The sequence below is a fragment of the Schistocerca piceifrons genome, chromosome X, assembly GCF_021461385.2.
Source record: "Schistocerca piceifrons isolate TAMUIC-IGC-003096 chromosome X, iqSchPice1.1, whole genome shotgun sequence".
Lineage (NCBI taxonomy): Eukaryota > Metazoa > Arthropoda > Insecta > Orthoptera > Acrididae > Schistocerca > Schistocerca piceifrons.
The window spans coordinates 36605247-36626064 of record NC_060149.1 but is presented as its reverse complement, the minus strand read 5'-3'; the positions used below and the strand labels follow the sequence as shown (position 1 = coordinate 36626064).

General features: G+C 38.7%; 1 protein-coding gene across 1 annotated transcript in view; it reads left to right on the top strand.

Moving 5' to 3' along the window:
* Positions 1–20818, top strand: part of LOC124722646 (peroxisomal targeting signal 1 receptor) — a 255487-nt gene that overhangs the window by 223705 nt on the left and 10964 nt on the right. The window contains exon 14 of the mRNA XM_047247792.1: positions 19415–19459. Within this exon, the coding sequence (XP_047103748.1) occupies positions 19415–19454 (40 nt within the window). The 3' untranslated portion in view covers positions 19455–19459. The remainder of the gene's footprint in view (positions 1–19414; positions 19460–20818) is intronic.

Sequence of the window (20818 nt, the reverse complement as noted above, 5' to 3'; positions counted from 1 at the left end):
TTGTGATTTTCTAGCAGAGTGTCAAGCAATCACTGCCCAGGTACTCTGCTGGGCATTCACCATTTAGTCTCAAACTAAAACCAGTATTACCTGATGTGTCTGCTCTAAGAACATGCCCATACCATTGTAGATGTCTTTCTCTCATCTTGTCTACTATTGGTGATACTCTATATAGATTACTAACTTCATTATTTGTGACACGATCATGTAGTGTTAATCTAGATGTCCACCTGAGCAACTCTATTTCCGGGACAGCAAGTCATTGTTTCACTTCTTTTGTTGAAGGCCAGCATTCAACAATATGCAGTGCAACTGAACCAATGAGAGAGTGGGATACTTGCAACTTGAACCTGTTTGAAATCTTCCACTCACAGACTACAATGCCATTTGAGCCACATGAAATTAGATTTCTGCAGTGATATTCCCATCAGCAACAACTGTCAAACATAGGTAGTTAAAAGTCCTTGTCATTAGGAGGTCAACACCATTGATTCTGATGGTCTCCAAGTCAATTAGCTCAGTGGTGAGAGGCTGCATTTTTTGCATGTTGAGTCATAGACCTGTTTCTGAAAGGTGGTCGTTCCAGTCTTGACTTGACATTGCAGATCAGTCTTATCTTCAGAGGCCAACAGCACATCACCAGCATACAGTAATGACCGGGGTGTTGTTTTCTGGAGGTCTACTGTGAGTGTATCCATGGCTCTGATGAAGAGGAGAGGCTAAGAGATATCTCTGACACACTCCTACAGAAACAGGAAACTCGCCCAGTACTCCAGCAGCTGATTTATCCAGCTCTTGTGTTCATGGTAAGGCAGTGTGACCCATACAACTAGCTTTTCAGGTAGTCCATGCTCTTGTAGAGCAAGCCAGATCAACTAGTTCAGAACTTGTTCAAAGGTTTTTTCAAGGTCAAGGAAGACCAGATACAGTTGCCTTGACATCTCATGGTGGAACTGTTGTATTACATGTCCAATCAGCTGGAATCCTTCTCTCTTTGATAATTTCATTGAAGAAATCTGCCAACCATTCAGTTAAATCCCAGTACTTTGTGCTTTGTTTTCCACAGATTCACAGTGTTGTCCCATTAACTTCCCATTTTTTGTTTTATGCAATGCATCAACTACCTCATCCTGTGACTAGTGCAGTGGTTCCCTCTAGAGTGTTTACACTGAAATTGAAGCATGTGGAAACTCCTCACTGCAAATTTTCTCAAAGTATTGTCACCATCACTCTGCTATTTTTCCTATTGGTGACAAGTTTGCTATCTTCAATGTTGATTCCAAAGAATTTTTCCATGTCCACTGATATTGCTTTACAAGTCGATAGATTTCTCACTCTTAAGTTGGTGTTTCAAGTTTGTCACAGATGTAGCTGAAGTGAACTGATTTCGGTGCTGCAGCTACCTTCTTTGCTGCAAACCCTAGCATCATGATAATCATTCAAATTTTCCTCTGTGTTAGAAGCAAACAATTTTTGATATAGCTGCTTTTTGAAATGCGCAGCTTTCGTCTTCTCTTCAGTCCATAGCCAAGTCAGGTGATTGATTTTACATCCTTTGGTTTCAGTAGTTGCAGGGGCAACAGTCTGGGCGATTGACTGATCTGGCCTAGTAACACTAACCAAAATGGCCTTGCTGTTCTGGTACTGTGAACGGCTGAAAGCAAGGGGAAACTACAGCCGTAATTTTTCCCGAGGGCATGCAGCTTTACTGTATGATTAAATGATGATGGCGTCCTCTTGGGTAAAATATTCCGGAGGTAAAATAGTCCCCCATTCGGATCTCCGGGAGGGGACTACTCATGAGGACGTTGGAGAAAGAAAACTGGCGTTCTATGGATCGGAGCGTGGAATGTCAGATCCCTTAATCGGGCAGGTAGGTTAGAAAATTTAAAAAGGGAAATGGATAGGTTAAAGTTAGATATAGTGGGAATTAGTGAAGTTCGGTGGCAGGAGGAACAAGACTTTTGGTCAGGTGAATACAGGGTTGTAAATACAAAATCAAATAGGGGTAATGCACGAGTAGGTTTAATAATGAATAAAAAAAAATAGGAGTGCGGGTAAGCTACTACAAACAGCATAGTTAACGCATTATTGTGGCCAAGATAGACACGAAGCCCACGCCTACTACAGTAGTTCAAGTTTATATGCCAACTAGCTCTGCAGATGACGAAGAAATTGATGAAATGTATGATGAGATAAAAGAAATTATTCAGGTAGTGCAGGGAGATGAAAATTTAATAGTCATGGGTGACTGGAATTCAGGAGTAGGAAAAGGGAGAGAAGGAAACATAGTAGGTGAATATGGATTGGGGCTAAGAAATGAAAGCGGAAGCCACCTGGTAGAATTTTGCGCAGAGCATAACTCAATCATAGCTAACACTTGGTTTAAGAATCATGAAAGAAGGTTGTATACATGGAAGAACCCTGGAGATACTAAAAGGTATCAGATAGATACCAGATAGATTACATAATGGTAAGACAGAGATTTGGGAACCAGGTTTTAAATTGTACGACATTTCCAGGGGCAGATGTGGACGCTGACCACAATCTATTGGTTATGAACTGTAGATTAAAACTGAAGAAACTGCAAAAAGGTGGGAATTTAAGGAGATGGGACCTGGATAAACTGATTAAACCAGAGGTTGTACAGAGTTTCAGGGAGAGCATAGGGGAACAATTGACAAGAACCGGGGAAAGAAATACAGTAGAAGAAGAATGGGTAGCTCTGAGGGATGAAGTAGTGAAGGCAGCAGAGGATCAAATAGGTAAAAAGATGAGGGCTAGTAGAAACCCATGGGTAACAGAAGAAATATTGAATTTAATTGATGAAAGGAGAAAATATAAAAATGCAGTAAATGAAGCAGGCAAAAAGAAATACAAACGTCTCAAAAATGATATCAACAGGAAGTGCAAAATGGCTAAGCAGGGATGGCTAGAGGACAAATGTAAGGATGTAGAGGCTTATCTTACTAGGGGTAAGATAGACACTGCCTGCAGGAAAATTAGAGAGACCTTTGGAGAAAGGAGAACCACTTGCATGAATATCAAGAGCTTTGATGGAAACCCAGTTCTAAGCAAAGAAGGGAAAGCAGAAAGGTGGAAGGAGTATATAGAGGGTCTATACAAGGGCGATGTACTTGAGGACAATATTATGGAAATGGAAAAGGATGTAGATGAAGATGAAGATGAAATGGGAGATATGATACTGTGTGAAGAGTTTGACAGAGCACTGAAAGACCTGAGTCAAAAAAAGGCCCCCGGAGTAGACAACATTCCATTAGAACTACTGACAGCCTTGGGAGAGCCAGTCCTGACAAAACTCTTACCATTTGGTGAGCAAGATGTATGAGACAGGCGAAATACCCTCAGACTTCAAGAAGAATATAATAATTCCAATCCCAAAGAAAGCAGGTGTTGACAGATGTGAAAATTACCGAACTATCAGTTAAATAAATCACGGTTGCAAAATACTAACGTGAATTCTTTACAGACAAATGGAAAAACTAGTAGAAGCCGAACTCAGGGAAGATCAGTTTGGATTCTGTAGAAATGTTGGAACACGTGAGGCAATACTGACCCTACAACTTATCTTAGGAGAAAGATTAAGAAAAGGCAAACCTACGTTTCTAGCATTTGTAGACTTAGAGAAAGCTTTTGACAATGTTGTTTGGAATACTCTCTTTCAGATTCTGAAGGTGGCAGGGCTAAAATACAGGGAGCGAAAGGCTATTTACAATTTGTACAGGAAACAGATGGCAGTTATAAGAATCGAGGGGTATGACAGGAAAGCAGTGGTTGGGAAGGGAGTGAGACTGGGTTGTAGCCTATCCCCGATGTTATTGAATCTGTATATTGAGCAAGCAATAAAGGAAACAAAAGAAAAGTTCGGAGTAGGTATTAAAATCCATGGAGAAGAAATAAAAACTTTGAGGTTCGCTGATGACATGGTAATTCTGTCAGAGACAGCAAGGGACTTGGAAGAGCGGTTGAACGGAATGGACAGTGTCTTGAAAGGAGGGTATAAGATGAACATCAACAAAAGCAAAACGAGGATAATGGAATGTAGTCGAATTAAGTCGGGTGATGCTGAGGGAATTAGATTACGAAATGAGACACTTAAAGTAGTAAAGGAGTTTTGCTATTTGGGGAGCAAAATAACTGATGATGGCCGAAGTAGAGAGGATATAAAATGTAGACTGGGAATGACAAGGAAAGCGTTTCTGAAGAAGAAAAATTTGTTAACATCGAGTATAGATTTAAATGTCAGGAAGTCACTTCTGGAAGTATTTGTATAGAATGTAGCCATGTATGGAAGTGAAACGTGGACGATAAATTGTTTAGACAAGAAGAGAATAGAAGCTTTCAAAATGTGGTGCTACAGAAGAATACTGAAGATTAAATGGGTAGATCACATAACTAATGAGGAGGTATTGAATAGAATTGGGGAGAAGAGGAGCTTGTGGCACAACTTGACTAGAAGAAGGGATCAGTTGGTAGGACATGTTCTGAGACATCGAGGGATCACCAATTTAGTATTGGAGGGCAGCGTGGAGGGTAAAAATCGTAGAGGGAGACCAAGAGATGAATACACTAAGCAGATTCAGAAGGATTTAGGCTGCAGTAGGTACTGGGAGATGATAAAGCTTGCACAGGATAGAGTAGCATGGAGAGCTGCATCAAACCAGTCTCAGGACTGAAGACCGCAACAACAGCAACAACAACAACTATTTTCCATGAGGTTCTGCTACGAAACATTCTTTCCGGTCATCCAACGTTGTTTCTCATTAGTATAAAGCGAAAGATTGATGGCTGAAATGATGTCATTTTCCTTCCACCAATTAGTCTATGCTGGGCCTTTGCATTCTCTCATTTGATGTTAATTGATTAATCATTCAACTTGATCCAGCTGTCTTCAGTTCCTAAAGTTCTGCTATGTGTTGGCCTTATGAAAATGGTAGCAGAAGCAATTGTGTTTCTAAAGTTCAGGTTATTGATGATGTCAAACATCATGTTACAAGTTGTGAGTACTAAAGTAGATGGGACTGCTTCATAGCCTAAATACATTGCCCCAATCCCTTCGGTTCGCTACTCCCAATATTATTTCACTTCTGCTGAGGAACTCACATGTATCAAGAGGACATTTGGCAACTCTATCTGTGGTATACTAACCTACTAGGGCTTCAAAGAGTTTGGAGCACACATGAACCATACTAAATCTTGACAGAGCTCTGTTCACAGCAGTTTCATATATTAACTCACTGCCAGCTGTATGGTGTTGGTTGAACAGCTCATTCGTATTGGTTACCCATAAAATGGTTTGTTATAGATGTTAAAAGCTGCATGACATGAGTGTCTAGGTTGAACATAGTGAACCACCCTTGTCTATCCCCTTAATCCCCAGTAAGATGTAACCAAAGGGTTTTCTCCCATTTCTTAATTGGGTAACCTTTTCAAACCTGTAACAAATTATGAAAAGTATAAAAGCATTAACAGTTACTTCAGACAGCTACCACAGATCATAGATCTTTGACCATAATAAAGAAATTCTCATTCAAGGACTGCCACATGTCAATTATTATGGTTATTCATATATCATTTTTCCTATTATAAAATGTTACATTTCTCTTCAGTGGCCAATCATTAGCATTAACATATTTCAGTACTGAAGCAGATATTTCAGTTGCATTCCTTCGTAAAATGCTTCCATTTCAGGATCACTAACCTCTGCAGAAGGCTCACAGTTCTTTTGTCAATACATGATTGGCAAACACAGGACCCAGAGCCCTTGTGGTACTACTTCCTTTAACGATACCTTAAGTCTAGCTCTGTGGCTATCCTGTCCCCAAGGGCTCACAACTCTTTTGTGGAGGGCAAGCCATTGACGTAGCCCTTGATTTCCCATGCTGCAGTCCTATTCTGCAACTGCACCTTCTCTCTGACTTGGTCTGTAGGACAACTTCCTTGTTGACAATCTGACTTTTCTCATGGGGACGTAAATAGGGTTACATATTTAAGCTTTCTTTCCGAAAATTTTTTGGTTAAGCTATGTTTGGTCCTCAGAATTGGGTATTACCTTCACTTTTTTCAAAATTTTATATTAGTGTGGGCTTTTTGGGGAAGGTCACCCGTCATGACCCACATTCCATCCTCTGTGCAATTCCGTCTTAAGCACCTGTTGTGTGAATGTTCAAATTAGGCACCCAAAACCTAACACAGTAGCCAGTGCATTAAAATATGGGTGTTGTCAGGTACCTGCACAGTTGTAGTTTCATATATCCACCATTACAAAACTGTGTGGCTCATGTTCACATGTGTCAGCTCCTTACAACTAACTCTGTTCCACTCCTGTCCCTGCAGTGTTGCCTTGTAAGGTTCCAGCTGGTCATTCAGCAGAGTTGGGTGCTTCCATGTGTTCTGCTTTACAAATATTATGAGTGACTCTGAAGAGCAACATTCTATGCATAGCATATTTGGTAGCCTTTCTCTTCATGGTATATGCCGGGACTGAATGGACATTAGAAAATGAACTAAATATGTGATACAAATGAAATGACACAATTTCAGAGACTTTACTGGTCTCATAAAGATACGAATTTATGTATATAGACTGAAGCAGTGAGTGAAGCGCTTCTGTCTATGAACATAAAACCATATCTTAATGAGACCAGTGAAGTCTCTGAAATTCTGTCATTTCATTTGTATAAGTACCTGTACCTGGGTTTCGGGCTGGATCCTCCACTCAATTCAATAGAGTGTACACAATGACCTCTGTGAGAGTGATCATTTCTTGACTGTCTTCCCACTCCCACTCTGTTACCCAGCTGAGCACTCTTGACGATAGTCCATCCAGAAAGCTGAGTGGCATGCTGTTAATACTGTGCTACCATCCCAACCCAGTCCCATGATGCACACAGGAAATCCTTAAGGCAGTCAAAGTTCACAGGTGAGCACTCCAATGACATAAGCATCACCCCATCAGTGCAGAACCTTACTGCCTTCAAAAGGCTCCTTGGTGCAGCACGGTACCTTACAAAACACAGCTGAGTCAAGTTCTGTTGTACGTATGGTCACCAGCTAGCAACCAGTATTTTCAGTATCCTCTTTGATGGCAAGATTCATTCTGCTCCTACTGTTAATGCAGAGTGCTTCATGGCACACTTTGTCTGCAACTGACATTTACTGCTCAGCCTTCCCTCTATCAAAAGATGGGTAGAGTATAAGAAACAGACCTTAACTACTGAGTTTTTGGAACCATATAATGCTCATTTTTACTAAAAGCACTCTGGGATGATCTGTGTGAGACACCCCTGTGAGTTCCAGCTCGATTGTGATAGTTTAACAGAGAGCTGTATGATGTGGCCTGGGGGATGCCTATTTAGGATCATGCTCAGGAGACATGGGACCTCCTCAGTGCTATGGCCCTTAGTCACAAGATGGCACCAGGGACTGATGGAATCCATAATCAAATGCTACAACATCTAACTGTAGATTAACAATTCCACATATTTGCAGTCTTCAGTTGTATTGGGGTAATGATGCACTTCCCATCATGTGGAGGGAAAATGCAATTGAGGAACAACTTTTTGAAAAGTTGATAAATGCTCCATTTTTCAACATTTAGATTTTTGTAGTTACAAATCAATCTTGTTGCCATGCTTCACCTGTTAAAACAGTTTTGTCAAGAGCCGATATATGCCGCTGTTGTAGGGCGTTGAAAACCCTGAATTTTCCAAAACTCTGTATTTGCTCTTAGCCAGTTAAAGCAAAAGTCGATAAATGCAAACTGTGCTTTGCTTCTGAGGGATCTGAAGGGAGAATAAAATACAGAACATTACTGTTAATGATAATATGAGAGACTTTTCTGCCAGAACCAACAATAGAAATAGATTAGTAGTTTACACAACAACATTAAGTCCGGATTATTGCTCAGTTTGAGCCAGCTTTTCTCAGGGAGAAGGAACATAAAGACTGTCTCGATGAGGCACAGCATAGGGGAAAAAAGGAACCGGAACATTTTAAGCAACATCAGGGATGTCCAAAGACACACTCAAAAGGAACAAGATGTGAAGGAAAATAATCAGTTAATAACAAACCATAGGTTGCACAAACTTCATCCAAGAAAGTTTTATGTAATAATGGAGGAGGAAAATCCAAATTTATTTAAAGTATGTTTTGATATACAGTCAGTACCAGAGCACTGTGTAGGTGAAGTGTTCTGTTAAAGGCAGGTGTGGCTATACAGTTCCGGAGCACAGGAAAAGGAAAGGACTGATTTCTATACTTGGCTTGAAACAAGATTACAGAAAGGATGCAGCCAAGTAGCCTCCAATCTACTGGATTTTCTCAGAAACCTTATTAAGATGTCCCAGCCACAAAATGCTCTAAATGAAATTCATTTGTTTCCTGACTCCTGTAACAGTCGAAATAAAAATATATTATTGATGTGCACAATAGCCTTTGTCAGAAAAAAAACAGAAAATTTAATAAGCAGGTGCTTTAGTTCCCTATTTATGGTTATAGTTATAAGCCTGATAAAGTGTTTGGTAGAGTGGATAAAGAATACAAGTAAAAGGAATATATTCTTTCAGTGACTGAATACTGTAAAATGCTGGAACAACATGGCATCATAAAGATACTACATTAAGATTGGGATGCACAGGATTTCAAGTCCAGTGCACTTAAACCCCTATAATGTAAGATACCTTTCAAATTGTATTTTCAGTGAGTGATGGCGTACAAAAATTCTAAGAATATTGTATTGCTTTCAGTATTAGACTCTTGTAGTGAAAGTCATGTACAGGTTGAAGTACAGAAGTCTAGAAACTGCAGCCAGGAATTGATGAAAGCTGCCACCTTGGAAAAGAAGAACATGACCAGCAAGGAAAAGAAAAACTCTATCTTAAAACTTACTAGGCATTTTAATATACCAGAAGGTGTAGAAGAGTTTTGTAAGAACACTGTTGAAATTAATCAGTAGATTTCCAGGTTAGTATTTTTGTTGCCAGTATTTTGTGCAGTGTTTCAGTAGTGTTTGATGCTATCATGCAGTTCTGATTACCGTATCAAACATTTATGCAAAAGTATGATAGTAAAGTGCTATGTTGTTGCAGATTATTCAATTTCTGTGCAAAATGAACAGTAAAGTAACTTTGTAATAATAGAGAGAAAAGGAATGGAAAACATCAATTTGAATGTGTGTATTACAAAAATTCTTAACTTCCATCTTTGCATTTATTGACTTTCAAAAAAACTTGGAAACTTTGACTCTCCATTCTGAAATAAACAATGAAAAATTTAGAAAGGTTGACCACTCAGTTGGATGTGTGTGTACAAGAAACTGTGTTAAATTATCTCGTTTATGTAGCTAATATTTCAGTATGATATTTAAAACATGTGTTTCCTGCAAAATTTACTTTTTTGCTCTTGTTCAGTTTCGGAAAAATGCACCTCAATTGTCGCAGTTTTGAGACAAGGTAAAACTCCTACAAAATAGACAGCTATAAGCCCATCACCAGCCTCACTAATGGTCTGCATAATTGTGAATCGACAACTATGTTGCACTCTTGAGGTGAAGGGCTTTCATCCAACAGGCACTGTAGATTTAGGGATGACTGATCCACAACTGACCACTTAATTCTATTAGGAGACCTTTTGCCCACTGCCAGCACTTCACTTCTGTTTTCTTTGACATGAGGAAGGCATATGTCATCCCATGACATTACCACTCTTTACCACATGAGAGTGGGGTTTTAGAGACCACCTCCTGACATTTATCCAGAATTTTCTCTCTCTCTCTCTCTCTGCTTGTTTCACGTATGCATTGCGACATCCTATAATATCCTTCATATACAGGAGAATGGAGTGTCACAGGGGTCCATGCTGAGTGTGACCCTTTTTCTGTTAATGTTTAATGGGCTTGCAAAGGCTGTGAAGCCGATGTTCTCACTCTCCCGGTATGTGAATGAGTGTTGTATTTAGTACAGTTCTTCAACCATGAATGTTGCTGACTGCTAGTTGCACAGTGCCATCAAGAGAGTGCAAGCCTGGGCTCTCTCCCATGACTTCCAGTTTTCCACTGTGAAGACATTGTTATGTACCTCTGATGACACAGAACTGTTCACCCACATCCAGAACTTTTATCTTTGTGATGAACTGCTTAATGTGGTAGAGTCATATTAATTCCAGTTTTTGGGACTTTTATTTGTCAGATTAAAAGAGAAATGCCAGTTGAAACTTAACACACTCCACTGCCTGGTATGTGCTGCTGCCTCAGTTACCCCTTTTGGGGTGTTGACCACTGCACTCTCCTGCATCTGTACAAAGCTCTAGTCCTATTGTAAATTACCAGCCTAGTCCTTGTGCCTCTGCCTCATAAGCCTTGCAGAATGTCTGCTTTGTCTCCTCCTTGTGGTTACTGATGATAATGAACTATTATTAACTGATGTAATGTACACTGCAGAATTTAGTTTGCATTGTTCTTCACATGTATTAACAAATAGTTTAGTTTGGTGAACACATCTGAAAACTGCAGGACATCTGTATCTTTGCAATGGGCCAGCAAGCTCGATGAACTCTGAGCATATTCAATAAATTCGCAAGTGGCAGTAATCAATTAAGTAACTATATATGTTTGAGACTCACTGTCAACTTAACCAGATACATAGTTAATATATAGTGTAAATATGAGCTTTACATAGCTGTTCATCTTTCGACTAGTGGAAACGAACTGTCTGACAACATAGTTACTGTACTGTTTGACTAGTAGGTGTGCTTACTTAACCCTTTGAGTTGCAATAATATGAAAAAAATTAATTTTGAAATCTTTCACAAAATTCAACTTCACCATCAGAGTAAGCAACGAATACAAGAAGAAGGTGGCAAAAAGTAAATAATCAGTTGTTTTAAGAAGGTGTTTTCACTTTGGAAGTACTGGAACATACAGTTTTCAGCCACCTTCATTTCCTGAGATATATTTGAAAGCAGTTTCACATTTCTCCTAGGCACAATTCACACCTCAAAACTTCCATGAACTTGTAATGCCCAAAACAAATTATAATCCTCAATAATAAGCAAAAATGGACATAAAATTGAATTTATATCAAAAGTACATACCACCCCAGTGCTTAAATTTCAAAACCACTCATAAATTTATATTACAGTAATTTTAGGTGTACTTACTTTCACTGTCAGTGATCTTCTCACTATGGTAACTATTTAAAAAGAGAACATTTCTCAATCTTCTACAATCATGTAGCACAAGCTCCATGCTGACTGATGCCTTTAATGCTGTAAGAGACTGCTGCAATGCATTACATTCATAGAAGTACCTCAGTGTACCACTAGATATCTATCTCTTGCAATAGCATCATTGGTTTCATGTGAAAGACACCGGTACTCATAAAAAATTAATGAAAATGATGGTTTCAGGCAGAAACCATTGGTACCCAAAGGGTTAAGGCTTTCAGTGCATCGCCTGTTTATAGATGCATGTATTACAGAAACTACAAACTGGTACAGTACTAAGCTGCTCCATTTTAGAAAGTAACCTAAGACAGGAATGAGAAAAGGGACAGTGATACAATAGGTAGTGAAGAAAATTTGTTTACCTAATAGCAGTATGTGTAGAAAATGGAAAAATTACAGGTACTATCTTCTGGGAGAGAAGGGAGAGCAGTTTTAATGTTGACAGGGATCCCAAAGTTTACCAAAAAGTTCCTAGAAAGGGAAGTCTTGAATTGGAATAATTAAGAAACGAACAGATTGTTTAAGATCAGGGCTACAAGACTATGGCACTGGATTTAGGAAAGAATGAAGTGTTATGGTTGGAAAATCCTTGAACATGAAAATTTTGAATATTTGTAGCTCATGAATACAAAAGTTTTTGGGAAAAAAAATTGTTGAAAAGCGGATAATGAGAGCTTTTAAATGAGCTAGGTCAACCTTGAAACAAAGAGTTTTTAGCTTCTTGTAATATGATGTGCACATGGTTTGCAGGTTTAGTAAATCATGAATATTACTTTAAATAAAATGTTTTCATTATAAAAACTAAATATACTGTTGTCATCATCAATCATTAAGTTGTATAGTGAATAATAAAGTTTAATGAAACATTGTGTCGATAAGGAATTAGCTACTTCGTGTTACTGTCATACATGTACCACTACTGGAAAAAAGATAAGGAAAAGAAAGAAAAAAATAATATTGACGTTATGATTGGGATAAGCACATGTAGGATAATTCCACGTTTCTCTGTTACACTATCCCAACTGGATGACCATGAGTGTCTATCTGATGGCTCAGTGACCTCTTTGACATTATGGCTTCATGACCTGCATTACCACAGTGGTATCTGGCTTGTGACTTGGGCGTTTCAGATGCACCTTGTGGCCAGTCTTGTTGTACAGGCTGGGACAAAACTGGCATTAAAATGACATTTTAAGAGACACAAATTTAAAGCAGAACTGCCCCAGAAGGTCACAGTACTGGAATCTATCTCATTATTTTTTTTTTTTAATTTATAAATCAAGCATTGTCTTCCTGTATGGTTCACACTGCACCTTTACTACAAAATTACACAGTATGGGTCCACAGAAACCCTGAACACCCAAGTAACCATCTCATTTTCTCTAGCAGGAGGATTCAACTCTCACAAAGGTAACTCTGGTCAGGTATCCCAGTAGCAGTTCATCTGAAGTCTCCTTGCTCTGACCTCCACTTTCCTCCCCTGAACCCTCTTTTCACGTTACCTTCACCAAACCTCCCATGTGCATGCCTCATCCAGAGATCCACCTGAACCTTCTATTGGATCAAAGTAAATGATAGACCTTCTGCATTTTGATGTTTGTCTCTTTCAGTTTTTGTGAATTTCTTGGTTAAGCACTCATCTAGAATGATGGGCCAGATGCCAATGATAATGTTGGCCATGCCTTCACACATCCAGGGGCCATGAATAACACTAACTACAGTAGTGTTTTTACAGCAGAATTCATGGCCATTATCCAAGCCTTCCATTATATTTGCACTCACACCTGCGACAATTTCCTAACCAGTTGTGACTCTCTAAGCAACCTGCGGGCCATAAGTGAATGCCATCCTCAGAACAAATTGATTTTGACCATACACAGTCTTTTTTTTCTTGCCTCTATGATACTGGGAGCTCCATTGCATTCCTCTGGACCCCAAAATGTGTAGGAATTCCGGGAAACAATCTTGCGGACCAGTTAGCAAAGGAAGCTACTGAGATGGAGTTCCTGGAGATGAGAATACAAGGATCCAACTTGTGGATGACAGTAAGTCTTCAGCTTTTGTAGGCTTGAAACAAGGAATTTCTCACTGTGGCTGCCACAATTAGGCAGTGTACCATAAAAGGCTCTCAACTGTGTGGCAATCTTCTCTTTTCCCTTCTCAATCTGAATCTACTATCTTTTGCTGGCCCATATCTGCCAAACTCATGGTCATATCCTCAGGTGAGAGGATCCACCTCAGTTTTGTTGCAACACCCCTCCGTCGGTGACCCATGTCCTGTTAGAATGCACTAACTTGGCTGCTTTGTGCCAAACGCCGAAGCTTGACAACTTCTTGTCTCTAATGGTAGCTGATGACATTCAAGTGGAGGATATGGTTTTGAGTTTTATTTGGAAGAGTGGTATGTATACATTCATTCAGTGCTCGTCACTATTCTCCTTTCTTACAATACTGTGATGTGAATATTCAACCACTATTCTGCAGTGAATGAGGGATTGCCAGATGGGCGGAACTTCCTTTTTTGCTTTCACTTCATCTGTGGTTTTTACACCTCAGCTGAAACCTATGAAAAGACTGAAGTAGCTGGCTTGCCACCCATTAGCCATGAATTGACTGATCCATGAATTGGCTGATCCATGACCTCTTCAGTCTTTCAGTGCTTTTATTTTTATTTTACTTTCAGTATTATTAAATGTTTTTATTCTTTAGCTTGAACATTAAACCTGTATTTTATACTGAATGGCTTGTGACCAATTATTTGTGTAAGTTGACTGCCATGGACAAGACCCGTGTGTGTGTGTGTGTGTGTGTGTGTGTGTGTGTGTGTGTGTGTGTGTAGGAGAGGGGGGGGGGGGGGGGAATGACTGTGTAATTTTTGTACAGACTACACTACTTGTAAGTTTGTGCAAATTTTGACAATATTTTCACTACACATACATCATCAGTTTTTACTGCTAGCCCTATAGGAGCTGTTTCAAGTCTTCCCCTAAATTTTGTACATGTGCTCATCATATTCTACTCAAATACGAGGGCATGCTAAAAAGTAATGATTTTTTGTGTGAGAACTCTTAAGGCTTTTTAAATAAAACAAATGTTATTAACATTCTTCATCTTTAGTCTTCATATCTACGTATTTATTTCTCAACATAGTCATCCTAGTGCCTGGCAGTTGGCAAGAAGGTAGTTAGGAAGAGGAGGTATTCAGACAGTTTTACTTTGAATACATGCAATAGATACGACCAACTGTCAGAGTTGAGTGGAGAGGAGCCTTGTGTAGTCGTAGATGTAGGTAACTTGCAGCAGTCCTCAGCAATTAGGAGGCCTAGGTTAGTTGCAAAGTCTAGCAGAAAGAAGGTTCTGCTGCTAGGTAGTTCCCACGGTAGAGGTGTGGGCCAGCAGTTGCAGGAAGTGTTGGGAAGTGAGTACCAGGTCACCAGCATTGTGAAGCCTAGTGCAGGGTTGGCTTAGGTGACTGAAAGCATAGGGGAGTTATGTAAGAATTTTACGAAAGAGGATCAGGTAGTGGTAGTGGGTGGAGCAGGGAACAGTCTCGATAGGGACGGGGAATATGATGTCAGTGGTGACTTGGTTAAGATAGCTACTCAAACTCGTGGCACTAATGTGCATTTTGTGCAACTGTTTCAGCGTCATGATCGGCCTCACCTTAATGCACCTGTTGGCGCGTTAATGTGGGGCTGGGGAGGGCACTGATGGCGGAGGGCATGGATCACATCTCAGTGGTGCCAGTTGGGTCTATCAGTAGATGGGGTTTTACTGGGCATGGCCTGCACCTCAATAGTTATGGGTAGGGGAGGCTGGCTAAGCTTATAGGTGACAGTGTAGTGGGTGGTGGTGGTGGTGGTGGTATCACTCATGGAAAAATTCCTGTAGTAGTTGGTGTTAGAGCTGCACCTTTTTTAGACTGAAGTCAGCTGATAGGTATACCTGCTTAAAGGAAGTGCCTCTAACTAAGGGCTCACCTCCAGAGGATGTAATGTTTCCAAGTAGAGAAGGAATTAGCATATTTCATCAAAATATAAGAGGTATTAGAGATGAAGTTAGTGAACTGCTAATAGATGTTAACTCTGAAATTATTGGTATATCAGAGCACCACTTAAATAATTTGATAATTCAGAGGCTTCCTTTACCAGGCTACAGATTAGCTGGCTGTTTCTCAAGGAGTTCCTTGCGGGGTGGGGGAGTGGCTCTGTACGTAAAAAACAGTATTTCATTTGAGTCCATAGACGTATCACGACACTGCACTGAACAGATATTTGAAAGTTGTGCAGCATTAGTTGAATTTAGTGAAACTAAACTTCTAATTGCTGTTGTTTATAGGTCCCCTAACTCCGACTTCAGAGCAATTTTGCTTAAGCTAGAGGGGGCTCTTGATTCACTTGGTAGGAAGTACCAGAAAGTAGTTATATGTGATGACTTCAATATTAATTTTGTACATGATTGTGTAAGAAAAAGGATGTTGGTAGATCTCCTAAATTCATATGAGCTGATTCAAACTGTGTTTTTTCCAACTAGGGTGCAGGGCATCAGTAGCATATTCATAGACAATATTTTTATTAATTCTTCATTACTAGATGGGCATTCTGATAGTAAAAGGGTGAATGGCCTTTCAGACCATGATGCACAAATTTTAACACTAATAGGTTTTTATACTCAAACCAATGTCATATTTAGTTACAAACTACGTAGGAAAGTTAATCCAACACCAATAGAGAGTTTTTCAAAACTTGTCAAGGAACAAGAGTGGCAAGATGTTTATAGTGCCGATAATATAGATGATAAATACAATGCTTTCCATAACACATTTCTCATGCTCTTTGAGAGTTGCTTTCCATTAGAACATTCTAAATGGGTTACTAGCAGTAATGGACAGCCCAGTTGGCTGGGGATAAGGATATCATGTAGAACAAAGCGAGAATTGTATCAAAATGTTAGAAGTCGTCACAATCAAGCTACAGTAGCCAATTACAAACATTATTGTAAGGTGCTTAAAAATGTTATTAGCAAGGCAAAAAGTATGTGGTATGCAAAGAGAATAGCTAATTCACAGGATAAAATTAAAGCCATATGGTCAGTTGTGAAGGAAGTGTCTGGTCAGCAGCACAAGGTTGATGATATAAAGTCAGTTTGCAGTAATAACATTTCTGTTACTGATAAATCAGATATATGTACAGTATTTAACAACCATTCTCTGAGCATTGCTGGTGAATTAAATAAAAATTTAGTTTCTACAGGAAATCATATAAATTTCTTAGCAAATGCCTTTCCGAGATTGATGCCTGAAATACTCCTCTGCGATACAGACAAGAGGGAGATTGAGTCAATAATTAAATCACTGAAGACTAAGGACTCTCGTGGTTATGATTGAGTGTCTAGTAGAATATTAAAGTACTGTGCTGCACATGTTAGCCCTGTATTTAGCCATATTTGTAATTTTTCCTTAAGGAATGGTCAGTTTCCCGAGCGATTAAAGTACTCAGTAGTAAAGCCGCTTTATTAAAAGGGAGAAAGGGATAATGTAGATAATTTTAGACCTATTTCTATGCCATCAGTGTTTGCAAAAGTTATCGAAAAGGCTGTGTATGTAAGGTTAATTGATCATTTTATGTCACACGATTTGCTATCAAATGTACAGTTCGGCTTTAGAAGTTGTTTGACAACTGAAAATGCTATATTACCTTTTCTCTGTGAGGTACTGGATGGGCTAAACAAAAAGTTTCAAACGCTTTGCGTATTTTTTGATTTAACAAAGGCATTTGACTGAGTTGATCTCACAATATTGCTCCAGAAGTTGGACCATTACAGAATAAGGGGAGTAGCTCACAATTGGTTCACCTCTTACTTTAGCAACAGGCAGCAAAATGTCATTATTCACAACGTTGATAATGGCTGTGATGTGGGATCTGAGTGGGGTACTGTTAAGTGGGGGGTGCCCCAGGGATCAGTGTTGGGGCTGCTCCTGTTCCTTATTTATATAAATGACATGCCCTCTAGTATTATGGGTAACTCTAAAATATTTCTGTTTGCTGATAACACTAGCTTGGTAGTAAAGGATGTTGTGTGCAACACTGACTTGGTTTCAAGTAGTGCAGTACATGACCTCAGTTCATGGCTTGTAGAAAATAAACTAACGTTAAATCACAGTAAGACTCAGTTTTTACAGTTCATAACACACAATTCAACAAAACCTGGTGTTTTAATCTCACAGAACGGGCATATGATTAGTGAAACTGAACAGTTCAAATTCCTAGGTGTTCAGATAGATAGTAAGCTGTCGTGGAAAGCCCACGTTCAGGATCTTGTTCAAAGACTTAATACTGCCATTTTCACTATTCGAACGGTATCGAAAGTGAGTGATACTTCGACACGTAAATTAGTCTACTTTGCTTATTTTCATTCACTTATGCCATTTGAATTTATGTTTTGGGGTAACTCTTCCCATTCTAGAAGGATATTTTTGGTTCAGAAATGGGCGGTTCGGGCAATAAGTGGTGTGAGTTCACGAACCTCTTGTCGACCTCTGTTCACGAGTCTGGGTATTTTGACATTGGCCTCTCAATATGTATATTCCTTATTGTCATTTCTTGTTACCAATATTAGTTTATTTCCAACAGTAAGGAGCTTTCACTCGGTTAATACTCGGCAGAAATCAAACCTCCATTTGGATCGGATTTCCTTAACTCTTGTGCAAAAAGGTGTGCAGTATACTGCTGCATCCATTTTCAATAAGCTGCCACTCGAATTCAAAAATCTTAGCAGTAATCCACGCGCTTTCAAATCGAAACTGAAGAGTTTCCTCATGGGTCACTCCTTCTATTCTGTCGAGGAGTTCCTTGAAAAATTAAGCTGTTTCTCATTGTATTGCTGATAGTGTTTAAGTAAACTTATGGACTGATTTTCTTTCAGGTTCATGAACATTTATTTTTATCTGTTATTACTTTTATGTTGTAAGTTCATGTACTGACACATTCCATGACCTTGGAGATTTGCTCCTCAATTTGGTCCTACAGAACTTGACATGTAAATAAATAAATAAATAAACTGATTTCTCGCAGTGAGAGACCAATTTGTTGATACTGTCAGTCTAGAACGTTTGGCTTTGTTGACAGAGCCATAACCTCACCTCTGCTTACACCACTTCATGATTTTTAAAGTGAAATACTTGAAGCTGTTCTTTAAGTTTTGGAATCAGTTGAAAATCAGATGGGGCCAAGTCAGGACTGGACGCACAATGATAGATGACAGTGAATCCAAAGCATTGGATTGTTACAGACATTGGTGCATTCATGTGTGGTCTGACACTACCATGCTGAAGGAGAAGGTTTCCCATTGTGTGGATGAACTATTTGAATTTGAAACACTATTGCAGCATGCTGCTTCTCACACACTGACATAGTTAAGTTACACACCAACATGTTACACAATACAGTTGGGATCCCTCTGGTAGCAGAGGGTTGCAAATATGTGGGCATGAGGAATAAAGATGTGGAATGTTAATAATGTTTTACTTGAAAAGCTTTAAGAGCTTCATGTAAAAAAAAAAAAAAAAAAAAAAAAAAAAAAAAAAAAAAAAAACAAAAACCAGAGGCATTACTTTTCAGCATGTTCCTCATAATTGGAAGGAAAGATGGCAACAACTGGCACATTGCCAGGCCATAGACTACCAAATTATGGCTTGAACTTAGACTTCGAAATATACTACAATCACTCTTGGCATTTGCATTGCTGCATAACTTTCTCAAAACATTTTCTGGGTCAGTGTTGCGCATCTTGTTATACCTTAACATTTTCTCTGTCTATGTCACAGTAATTTTTAGTGCTTAAATTTGTTTCACAGTATTTGTAGTCAGTAAGGTGTAACAGTAAGTGTATATCAGAATCTTATACTGCTTAATACTTTGTGCGAATAAATTACCATTTTAGTTAAATCCTTGCACAAATAAATTACTGATACTCGTATTATAGTGTTTCTGTATTGATTTACAACATTTTACCTTTTAGATTTATGGTTCCAGGTCATTTATACTACAAAAAATGTTTTTTTCAGAATTACATAGTGAGTAAATGATGGATGACTTTTGAGAATAGTTTGATAAAGTTCATAAAGTTATTTAATATTTTTTATAAAACTCTTGCAACTATTTTCTTTCAGGGACCTTGAGAAACTGTCAAAAGCATTTGAGGTCGAGTAACACAGGTAAATATTCTATAGTATTCATTTCTATTTTTTAAATACAAAACTGACAAACTTCCTGGTGCAATGAATAGAGAAGATTTATCTCAGCTAACTCCACTTGTAGTTTCAGCTCTCTCAGACTGCAGACATGTGTGCAAGTTGTGTTTGTGTGAGTGCGTGCGTGTGTGTGTGTGTGTGTGTGTGTGTGTGTGTGTGTGTGTGTGTGTCTACTGCTGACAAAGGCCTTAATGGCCAAAAGCTTTGATTGTGTGAATCTTTTTAGTGTGCCTATCGTGACTCAGCATCTCCGCTATATGGTGAGTAGCAGCTTTCCTTCTCTGGTATTGTTAACTCCACTTTCATTTGTCATGTTTTGTGGTTTTCTTTAACATTTTGGTAGTCACTAGCTATTCATTTCTAAACATGATGTATTTTAAATCTACTAAGCTTCCTTTGGCATTTTATACCAGAATCAATACTTTAATGCTATGTGACCAGGTTTTTATCTGTATAAAGGGCAACCACATATCTAAGTAGAAAACACAATCTTAAAATCATTTTGCATGCATATGAACAATCAGAAAGATTCTGCCATTGGAAAGAGTCTTCTGGGATGTGCAATGAATCAGAGAAATTGAACAGTGTTTCAAAATATTTTTTGTTAAGAACTTCTGCAGCCTGAATTAACTACAGACATGAAGTGACACTAGTTACATATATGATGAATCAATCAAATGTTTTGCATTTCAATTTTCATGCTTCACTTACATTTTCGTTGTATTAAAATTATTAATTTACTTTATTCATTCATTCCATCATTCAGCTGCTGTAGCGCCCATGTAGGAGGAGACCCTTTCGGGATGTGGAATGAGTCAAGGTTATCATAAAAAACATATGAAAAGAATCATGGAGAAACTTGCTCTATACTCAATATTAACAAGAAACTACCAGAAAACTGCTTTGTGTATTTATGCTAACTATATGTTACCTAGTAAAATTGACCTAACAGGAGAGTGAACGCAAATATAGTTACAGTTTTAAACCAGAATACATAGTATTTCACTGCCAGAACAAGAACCATTCACCTTGTCCTTGTATTTTTATGTTCGCTGCTCAGTTTTGCCTCCATTTGTTGAGTAGTGATCAGTACTCACATAGATGTAGATACAAGAAGTTAAGTAGAAATTCCCACATAAAGTTTCTTTTTATCTTTGTATTGATGGTTTAACAACTGATTTAATATCATTAGCACAGTACTGCACCATGTTATGGTTAGTACAAAAATAGCATTTTAATGAGTCTTAGTACTACTCATATTTCTCTGACACCGGATGGCTGCAGTTAAACTGATGGTGTTCTGAGTGCTGCAGCGTGCGCTGC